The sequence below is a fragment of the Papaver somniferum genome, chromosome 1 (assembly GCF_003573695.1).
Source record: "Papaver somniferum cultivar HN1 chromosome 1, ASM357369v1, whole genome shotgun sequence".
Lineage (NCBI taxonomy): Eukaryota > Viridiplantae > Streptophyta > Magnoliopsida > Ranunculales > Papaveraceae > Papaver > Papaver somniferum.
The window spans coordinates 229,686,901-229,697,874 of NC_039358.1; the positions used below are offsets into that span (position 1 = coordinate 229,686,901).

The following is a 10,974-nucleotide window of genomic DNA, read 5'->3' on the forward strand; positions in this document are numbered from 1 at the left end:
GTCAAACAAGACTCACATACATAAGAATCGAGTAACAGCAACAATTAAGACAGAATCAATGAAAATGAAAAAATAAATAGAAAACTTACAAATGATAAAGTTAACTTATTGCAATTCTGCCAGCTTGAAACGAGGGGATGAGGCGAAATCAAAAACACTTCAAACTGTCTTCTATTGGTGCAGACACAACAAGGTCCACACGAGAATCCATCCATTATGTCTTCAGCATCACAAGCATTGTTCTTAAGCTCTTTCAGCTAAATTTCTTTAATATGGTTGTCCTGAATAAAAATTGTTTTCATCTGTTCTCTAGCTGAAGTTTTTAATTGTCCATTTACTAGAACACCACATTGTAACAATTTGAACTCTTCCCTTCAAAAACATCCAGAAGGTAACTTCTTACCTCACGAGGATCAATGATCGCTCCTATAGATTCTGCGAGATATAGAAAGGACTGTTCGTGGTATTTCCTTAGATGTCTTACACTTGCTCCTGGTACCAATACGTATAATGCAGCCTGTAATGAATATGATAAAATTAGTTGACTAATTACAAACCATAAGGGGCTTTTTACAAATCTAGGCGAAGAGACATTGGAATTAATTAAAATTAGTCCTTAAAAGTTAATTTTGAGACTGATCTAAGTAGTTCTTTGATACTTACTCTTCCGTTTATGCAAAAACCAGATGTGATCTGACAGATGTACTAGTGGATCATCATAGCAAGTACTTCAAATTCTTAAAAACCACCTATTTTCCGATTCCGATCATACCGATAATCCAAATCTAGTAATTTCCCTCCCTCCTTCCAAGGGATATGAGACACAAACCCTAAATTCCATTTATAACCTTTAATATTATAATTTAGTCCAAATATTTTGAGTTTAGTCCACAATGACTTATGATGACGTCATCAATTTTAAATAATATAAATATAATTTTAAAACGATCTATCTTCGAACCGCTCATCCAAAATTCACAATGTTAATATTCGGAAACCTCTTTTCAATAGCTACAAAAAAAGTACCTATATGACCATATAATTTTCACTTTTTAAAAAATTTAATTTTCACTTCGTTATTTATTGTGTACAAAAAGTGCACCTGCAAGAAACTTTTAAAAGTTTATGCAGTCGGTTTTTCACTTGTGCACCTACAAAATATGCATTAAATTGGTCGTCCATATCCACCACGAGACCTACTTTTTCATGAGAATTACATTGTGCGCCAATATGTACACCCTGCAAAACATGTATGAGACCGTTTATTCACTGCCACACACAAATTTACTTTTTCATAGAAAAATACTCTTGCATAACAATATGTTCACCCCATGCCTAGTGGTTTGAATGGGTACTCCGGAGGAAGCTTAATCTTCTTATTGTGGAATCCACCTTTGATAAATAAAAAACAAAACTCAGGAACGATTGATATGGGTAAAGCTCAAGAGTCACCCATATCAGATGAGCTAGTGACCAACAAGGATCCTTAAGTAGAGTTGAAATTTGATGTATCTTCTTATTAGACAGTATGAAACATTTAATATATCTGCAATGGTGTGCCTTCACTTCCTTCCAGAGCATAATCTAAAGGGAAGAAAAAAGTCAAAAGTAGAAGTAATAAGCATAAAACAACAAGAACACGAAGAAAAAAAAAGAAGAAAAGCAAATCCATACGGTCGGAAACTAGGAGTACATACACGTGAAAAATGAACTTCATACAAGGTGTACTGCTATCAAATAGGGTACGCATGACATTTCTCAGGTTTTCCTAGACTAACTAATTAACTCAACTCCATATCCAAAATGGTGTACAACTATGTACACATGAGAATGGTGAACAACCATGTACCATCTACAAAAATCTAACATCCACCCCACAAAACATGACATATATGTTGAGATATCACAAAGGTGTACAACTATGTACACACCTATAAATATTATTAACATCCCCAAATGTTTCATTTCATCTCCGTGTATGCTTGCCTAGACTTCTAATGTAACTTAGAAGACTACAAAAAGAGTACCCATAAAAGTTCATTTCAACTCCTGCAAATGGAAAAACACGCTAAGCTTGACAAACCAGACTTAATATTTTTTTAAGAATCAGTGCACTTTTATGTGCACCCGTATAACTGGTGTACAAGAAAATACGTCAGTTAATTCTTACTTTTAGGATTAAGCATAATCCTTAGATTAGACAGTGAACCCCATAAAATCGCATGTCCACTCAAACCGTTGGTTATGGACCGCTTAATGGAATTCGCAGGCAACATTTTTAATATGTAAAATTATGTACACATTAACAATAAACAGGTGCAGACCTATGTACACATGAAAACCATAATCTAAAGTAGTCCTTGAAGTCTGTGAAATTCGTATGACAACAACTAACAAGAACTGAGAACAGTTAAAGCTATAAGTATGACAAAGGTTCTGCAACATTCTATTATCAAGAAAGTTCAAGCATACACGGAGATGAAATGAAACATTTGTATACTAAAACTATTGTAACCTTTAGCTATTACTTGTCATGCTCCTACAAAAATTTTATGAAGAAGCAAGACATTTAAACTCATCATATACTGAAACAAATCATTAGGTAATATTGTTTTTTCCTAAATTTAATACATAATACAAAAATAAAATTTGACGTCAAAGGTGCACGACGGTATAATACAAATAACCCCATGATATTTTGCTGAGAAACAAGAAGATCTAAATTAGGTTAATAGTGGGTTAATAGGTTTTTTACCTAGTTTGAGCATCCTCTTTTCCTATAATTCTTTTCATAACCCAAGATATAGCAGCGTTAACACCGGTCATCACAGAAAATTCACGGGCTTGTACAAATGGACCACTGCTAAGAACCTACAAAAATCAAATAAACATAATCAATCGGTAAAGAAAACTTTCCCTAAAAAGAAAAGGATCAAACCAAAAACATAAGTAACCACAAAACAAAAAATTACAAAAAAATAAAATAAATACATATTTGTTGCAGGCTCAATCCCCTTCACATCCTTCTCTAAATCACCATATTATATGTGCACCAATATGTACACTTGTACTACAGGTGCACCAATATGTATGTACACTTGTAACCCCATGCATATAACATAATGGTGTACAACTATGTACACACCATAAAAATCCAACATATCCAACATTTACACATTTGTATTTTCTTTGCTAAAAATCCAAAGCAACTTCTCGATGTACAATCTAGCTAGCTAATTCCAATCTTAAGCACTTGAAGAAAGAGGCTACTCAACAAAAAATATCTGAGATTGGTTGTAAACAAAAAGAGGAGCTACCATACTGTCATAAACAACTTCAACAAGAAGGGGTAATTTTAAAATTCGTAAGTTTTGAGACAGCCAATGTGGCATCAATGCACTAGTTAAAACTAGAATTAGCAATTGAATTCGGTGTGTGCAACAAATGAACACTTCTCAACTAAATATATCAAACCAAAATATAATGAACATAGACAAATGTCTCTAAAAGATCTAAAAAAATAAAACAAGAAAATCAAAAGTTGTTAGTGTGTAAAATTATGTATACGTTACCAATAAACAAGTGTATATCTATGCACGTACTGAAAACCTACCAGTACTCAAATACTACAATAATTAATTGTAGCTTAAAAACTATAAATGGTGTACAAGCATATACACCTCGTATAAGAAGCACAAAAAACACAATGCACTTTTATGTGCACCGCGTATAACTGGTGTACGGGAAAATACACTTGTCTTTTACAAACTACAAGCTCATGCGGCCTAACAGTTTAGAAGTTTTTGCAGTAGAGTGGAGCTTTTCCAACATCTGTTTTACCACTGGAGTTAACATCACAAGTCATAGCTGAGCTTTTTTACAGGAGGTGACACAATAACAAGAGTAACAGCTCCTGTTGTTGGCGCACACTTTCGATAAACAGAAATTGCAGTACCTGATTTCCAGTTGAAACAAAAACTAGAGGTCCTTATCAAAGATTTAATCCCTGATATACAATGCAAAATGCTACTTCTCTTGCAAAAATATATCCATACTATTTACCTTTTACTGAAAAAAACTCCTATGATGCAACTGAGGTACCAAGATGAAGCCTCTTACTCATGGCTGATCACCACATTCTTTACTTCAGCTACAACAATATCACCATCTTTCCTTCCCCTATAGCATGTGAAAAGAATACACTTCTTGTCGGGATCGATCGACAGCTAGTATACTAGGTACTTATATGGGAAATGTATCACTCCAAAACCATCTGTCAAAAGACATAAAATCAATGAACCACGCGTAAATCACACATGGTATTACAAAGATTGGTAGTTATGCAATCACAATGTTGCAGATTGATGGTATCATACTAGGTACTTATATGGGAAAAAAGCTCATAAATACTTCAACTTCATCATATAACCATAAGACAAATGAAAAAAAGAAAGAAAATCAAACTGCATTTTGCAATCCTACTGTAATTCAAAAAAAAAAAAAAATCATAAATCAATGACAAAAATTTCACATACTTTTGTCTGTTTAGTATCGGAACCTTGTTATCTGCTAGCAAAGCTGGATCAAACACAATAGTAATCCAACCAGGATATTTCCATGATTTTTCCCCAACTATATCCCCTGTAACAAAATATTTCTTTAGGACTCGTGAACTCAAAATCAAACAAATTATCTCAATAAAAAAAAAAATAATCTATGAAGCTTGAACAATAAATGCCCAAATTGAGAAACAAACCCAAAATTAATTTCTTGAAAAACAACATTTAATTAAGATTTCACATACCTAAATTGTGGTTTTAAGCTGCTCATTTCTATCAAATCCGTTCACTGATTTGATTCGAGCATACGTTTTCTCGGTTTGAATTCCATTCGATGAGTTTTAACATACATACGCATTCAACAAAAATCAAAAACCAAAAATAAACCCGGAAGTACAATACGAGAAGTCAATTTGTGAAAAAATATTTTTATTACCGTAATGATACAATCATGCATGGATGAGTAATCGAACAAGAACAGGAGCAGCATTTGATTTCCATGGAGTTGAAGAGCAGGAGAAACATTAGATTGATTCCCGTAGAGAAACTATAGATCTTATAATTTTTTAGCAACTAATCGAATTAAATCAAGATAAAAATCTAAAGATACTCGTCTTCAGTTCATCGGCAGAAAGACCTTCTTCTTTAAAATTATCGACATGATTCTTCCAGTATTCAATCACCCTAGCCGACTAAGAATGCGGTTTTTGGAAGAAATTTTCGTCATTGAAGAAGATCGTTTTGGACTGTACCGTTCACTAACTCCTTCTAGTTTGGGTAATTTTGGACCTCCTCCTACTAGGCTTCAAGGGACAGGACTAGATTGTCCAAAGCCGAACGTAAATGGGACGAGATATTAATTTGAAACCTGTTTTGAGACGTACTCATTTTTCTTTTAAGAAATACTCATTCATTATACTATCTAGGGTGAATTTATAAGGAGTGTCTAAAAGTACTGCAATTATATATATATATATATATATCCTTAAACAATTTAAATTATTAAGTGTCCTTATCATTAAATTCTACAACCCTAAAACCTTATAAGAACACTAAATGGCCCATGAGACGAGATGAGGCGCGGTATTAGCCCCACATGAGTTCTAGGCATCAGCACGTGCCAAACTCGCACTGTCACCATGAGGTCCATGACCAAAAAAAAAAAGTATGGGTAATTCATCTTTTATTTGCGACGCGTGAATTTTCTAAAATTTAATTTTAAATATTCATCGTTGAGTAAGCAATGACGTACAAGGCAACAACGTCTTTGTGCTCAAAGAATTGCAAAGGAGAAGAAGAGATGACGACGTTAGGCTGTCTCTAATGGGATCCAAGATACAAGATTTTGCACTGTTAAAGTGTCGTTAATCTTGCTACAGTTGCTTGGATTTCCAGAGAGTACAATGTGCAGCTTGGATCCAAGATGAAAGTAATCCAGGAACGCGGTTTGAAACTGCGCATTGTCACTACTTTATAGAAACTCAATTCTCAGTACCATATACACCGTTGGATTCCTAGTCTTATTGGAAATTTAATGGTTGATAAATGATGCGATGTTTCAAATTGCGTGCCGCGCAGTTTCAAACCGCGTATGGACGTAAAATTTAGGATTTCCACTGCGGCGGCGTTGATTTTTGGTGAGGTGGATTCAACAAGAAAGATTAATCTTGCACGGACCACGATTAGACTCAGCCTTTAATGTGTCATCACTTTTACGATTTGATTGGCAAGAGCCTGAGGTGTGAGACTAGCTTCACCAAGTGCGTGCACTTGTTAATATGGCTACTAGATCTCTTCATTAGAAAGACAACCAGTTGAGAATGAAAGAAAGGATTCGACAAAGGTCAACTCACATTGACCAAGGTCAAGGGGAAAACCCTTTTACCTTAATGTGATTCATAAGCAACTACATAATGAGATGATTAACTTTTAGGTGATCAAATTTAGAAGCACATACATAAATTAACTACTACAAAGGCTGAAATACTGTGAGCAAATTCAGCTATTATGAGTGTGTTCTGACGACTCAGGGTTCATCGACTTCTTCCGGTTTTGGATTAAGAATCAATATCTTTACCATTACTTGCCGATATCTTAGCAATTTGCAACTGTGTATTCGCTATGATTTCAGTTCTTTTAAGATCCATTTCACCTTTCTTAGCCTCTGCTTGCACACTGCTCAATAGCAAAACCCAATAATATGACATTGTATTACCTTGCTTGCCTGGCGTACAGCATCATTTGATTCATGTGAGTCTAGACAACTTCCACCCATATTTGGTTGAGGAGGAGTTTGAGAAGGGGCAGATGAAGGCAGCAGCGGCGGTGGTAGTGGTGCTGCTAGTAGGTAAAGAAGAAGAGGGGCATTAAGAATTGTAGCAGTAGTAGTGGGAGCAGTTAGACGACTTCGAACCACAGGTAGCATTCTTCTCCTGAAGCCTTCAAAGAAACATCAGTCTTCGCATATGGAATAGCTTGAAAATCTTGGAAGCTCGCAGCATGATCATCCACAATTTTTTCTGAAGTTGAAGTTTTCATTATACCACAACAGAACTTTGCTTTCTTCTGCAAGGGAAAATTGATCATAGTCAGAAGCCTTTGAAATGTATATTAAATTCCTTACAAAGAGCAGCTAATAAATCTCAACAGAAAAAGAAATTTAATGTTATCATTTTGTAATCCAAGCATAAGAGAAACAAATGAGTTAAAGCAAGAATGTCCAGGTGAGAAGTCTCCATTTGATTGATATCTTCTAATCCAATTTTACGTAGCAGCAAGGAGAGAAATACAGCATCCCTCTGTTCAATGTTCCACATTATCAAGAAGTTCCTAATGTACGTGGCGGCCATTGATTTCGACCTAGTTACATTAGTGTACATCCAGAGTCTGTGTAATAACTCAAACAGGACTTTGAAGTTGAAACATGTACATACTGCAACAGAACTTACTAATGAGAGGAGAAGTCATTACTGCAACCATATCACTGATAATTCAGCCAGCTTGAAACGGAATCGAAGGATAAAGAGATATCAAAAATACGTCAAACAGTTTATATTCATCCATTATATCATCGCATACTGCTCCTGAATGGTGATCCAATCTCTACAAAAACAACAAGTTTTGCTCTTCTTGTGCCAAAATTTATTCCTTGGTACTTTCTGCAAATCTGCCAATTGGAAAGAAATTTATTAGAAAAAACTATCAAAGCCATAGGAGATCCAAATAGGGTGATAAGCTGTGAAGCACGGACACATCAGATTCGTTTCCGTGTCCGTGTCGGACGCACTATGGACACATGACGCGGCCACGACGCCCACACGACGCGTGTCGGACGCATCAAAATCCGTGTCCTCACTTGACGCACGTTGGACGCACATTGGACACACATCGGACACACTCGGACGCACGTCGGACGCATATGTTACCCTCTATCTTAAATTCCAAAAAAAAAAAAAAATTTATCAAAACTCATCTCTCTCTCTCGTCTATCTTCTACTCTCAGAACTCAGAAGAATACCCCTTCCCACAGTCTCCCTCACCTTTACTCTTCTCTTCTCAGATCTAAGTTGATCATCCGAAAATCAACTTATTTAGTTTTTTACAATCATTTTCTAGTTGTTATGGCTTTATCTCGTAGTTGTTTACATTGAATTTGAAGGTATGTTCTCTTTCTTTACTCTCCCTCCTTCTTCCTTCTGATTTGCATGATTTTGTTGAGTTATTGATTTTTTGTTCTATTTTCAATCTATTGTGAATTTGGGTTGTTGCTGTATTTGGTGAATTTAGGTTTTGTTTTGATTTTAGTGGTGGGGATCATGTGTATTGTCTACTGTGTAGGTTTTAGGGTTTTTTTTGGGGCCTTTGGGGGCATTTTTGGTCGTTCATTGAATTTGAGCTTTATATATAATACTTATAATTTATCTTTTAATTTTCTGCTTGTATTTTGATGGCTATCATCTCTTTAATTTTGATGCAGATAGCCAGATATGAACGAAGAGGTTTTAAGCACTACTCCGCTATGGAGATATGTGACTAAGAAGGATAAAGTTAAAGGTGGTGGTAATTGGAATTTTGTATGTAACCACTGTCAAGTTCCATATTCGGGTTCATATTCAAGAGTGAAAGCACATTTGTTAAAGATTCCAGGCTCTGGAATTAGAATATGTCCAAAGGTCAGAGAACATAAACTTCAGGAAATGAAACAATTGAGTGATGAAGCTGAGGCCAGAGCAAAAGCATCTAAGTTTAAAAGTGTGCCTCTGCCAACATGTGGATCAGGTAGTGGTTCTTCTTTTGCGTCAAATTCTTCATCACTTGTTGAAGATCCTAGGAAGAAGAAAGAGGGGTTGAGAGCCCAATAGAGAAATTGTATAATGCTGCCAGACGTGAAGAAATGGATAGCATAATTGCACGGTTTTTTATGCAGCTGGCTTGCCGTTCCATCTTGCTAGGTGTCCATATTATAAAGTTGCATTTAATTTGGCTACATCAGATAGTAAAAGCATTCAAGGTTATATTCCGCCGGGTTATAATAAACTAAGAACAACTCTTTTACGGAAGGAAAGAGAACATGTTGAGAAAGAGCTAGAACCAATTAAGAGCACTTGGAAAGAAAAAGGTGTGAGTATTGTGACCGATGGATGGACCGACGAACAACGAAGACCCCTCATGAACTTTATGGCTGTTTCAGAGGCTGGTGCAATGTTTATTAAAGCAGTCAACACTCAAGGGTCAGTGAAGGACAAAGAGTACATTTCTAAGTTGATCATTGAGACAATTACGGAAGTTGGGCATCAGAATGTTGTGCAAGTAATCACGGACAATGCACCAGTTTGTAAGAGTGCAGGGCTACTTGTAGAAGGTCAGTTTAAACACATTTTTTGGACTCCATGTGTAGTCCACACACTAAACCTTGCTTTAAAAATATATGTCATCCGAGAGATATTCGAACTAATGTTTTAGTATATGAAGGGTGTGCTTGGATTAGTGAAATTATTGCTGAGGTGGTACTGATCAGAAACTTCATCACTAAACATTCCATGAGATTAGCCATGTTTAATGAACATGTGGAGTTAAAATTATTCACACTTGCAGAGACACGTTTTGCCTCTAGTATTATAATGCTTCAAAGATTTAAAGATGTGAAGCAAGGACTCCGTAACTTGGTAATTTGCAATCAATGGTCATCATATAAAGATGATGATCCTAATCAAGCATTGTTTATAAAAGAGAAGTTGTTGGATGATGATTGGTGGAACACTTTGCAGTATGTTATTGATTTTACAAAACCTATCATAGAAATGCTTAGATTATGCGACACAGACGAGCCTTGTCTTCACTTGGTTTATGAAAGGTGGGATCGAATGATAGATGAGGTAAAGAGCATTATACATCGCCACGAGGGCTTACAAGAATATGATATTTCACCATTTCATATGGTGGTGGACGGGATTTTAACAGATCGTTGGAGTAAAAGTAGCACACCGCTTCACTCTTTGGCACATTCATTGAACCCAAGGTATGTATGACAGTGTAAAATATGCAATCGCTTATTTATATTTTCTGGTCAGTTGAGTTAAATGTTAAAAAAATTTATACTAAAATCATAATTGAAACAACATAGGTATTATAGTCGTCAGTGGCTTGATGAACGTCCAGGGCGTGTTCCACCACATAGAGATCTTTTGATTGCAGGTCAAAGATTGAAGTGTTTCGAGAGGTATTACGATGCGGATGAGTTAAGAGAAGTTAACATTGAGTATGCTAAGTTTTCATCTTGCCGTGAAGAATTTGCAAATGCAAATACCATAAATGATAGATGGAGTATGAATCCTTATGTGTGGTGGGTTACTTATGGGGTGTATGCTCCTTTACTTCAGCAAAAAGCACTCATGTTGCTTGGCCAACCTTGTTCATCTTCTTGTAGTGAGAGAAACTGGAGTACGTATAGTTTCATAAATTCTGTGAAGAGAAAAAAATTACTCCACAAAGAGGTGAAGATTTGGTATTTGTTCATACTAATCTTCGTCTCTTATCAAGACGAAGCCCAGAATACTTGCTAGGGGATACAAGAATGTGGGACATTGGAGGTGATTCTTTTGATACTATGGAGGGTACTGTTGGTGTACTTGAAGTTGCTGATCTTTCTCTTAATGAGCCAGAGATGGAACGCATGATATTGGATGATAATGAAGCTAATGTGGAGGAGCTATACCCCCTGGTTTGACTGTTGACGTTATTTTTTGGTGACCAGGTAACTGTCCATCTCCTTGATCTGTTTTATTCTAAAATTTTAGTTACTATCATGCCAATTCTTTGTTTTATGATGTGAATTCCCCCTGAAATTTGTGTTTAAACTGACCTTCTACAAGTAGCCCTGCACTCTTACAAACTCTGGCAACTTTCATTTATGCCA

At 35.8% G+C, this 10,974-nt stretch overlaps 1 protein-coding gene and 1 long non-coding RNA gene across 2 annotated transcripts; one reads left to right on the forward strand and one right to left on the reverse strand.

The window, feature by feature from the left end:
• Positions 1-1,080: 1,080 nt before the first annotated feature.
• On the reverse strand, positions 1,081-5,276 carry LOC113338092. Its single transcript, XR_003354592.1, has 5 exons — positions 4,805-5,276; positions 4,536-4,641; positions 4,063-4,273; positions 2,756-2,871; positions 1,081-1,584 (listed from the first exon to the last, which is right to left on the reverse strand). It is a non-coding gene; the product is annotated as an uncharacterized LOC113338092 (long non-coding RNA).
• Positions 5,277-8,545: 3,269 nt separating this feature from the next.
• Positions 8,546-10,556, forward strand: LOC113271767. Its single transcript, XM_026521675.1, has 5 exons — positions 8,546-8,904; positions 9,011-9,420; positions 9,522-10,077; positions 10,183-10,503; positions 10,553-10,556. Exons 1-5 carry the CDS (start codon positions 8,546-8,548, stop codon positions 10,554-10,556), a joined length of 1,650 nt encoding a protein of 549 aa, XP_026377460.1.
• The last annotated feature ends 418 nt before the right edge of the window (positions 10,557-10,974 follow it).

What these genes read in the sequence shown, in the direction of transcription:
- LOC113271767 (XM_026521675.1), top strand. Translation starts at nt 8,546, where the DNA reads ATGAACGAAGAGGTTTTAAGCACTACTCCGCTATGGAGATATGTGACT. An exon ending in CCTAGGAAGAAGAAAGAGGG is followed by an intron (nt 8,905 to 9,010) that starts GTTGAGAGCCCA and finishes CCATCTTGCTAG; the next exon opens with GTGTCCATATTATAAAGTTG. An exon ending in TGCAGGGCTACTTGTAGAAG is followed by an intron (nt 9,421 to 9,521) that starts GTCAGTTTAAAC and finishes CTAATGTTTTAG; the next exon opens with TATATGAAGGGTGTGCTTGG.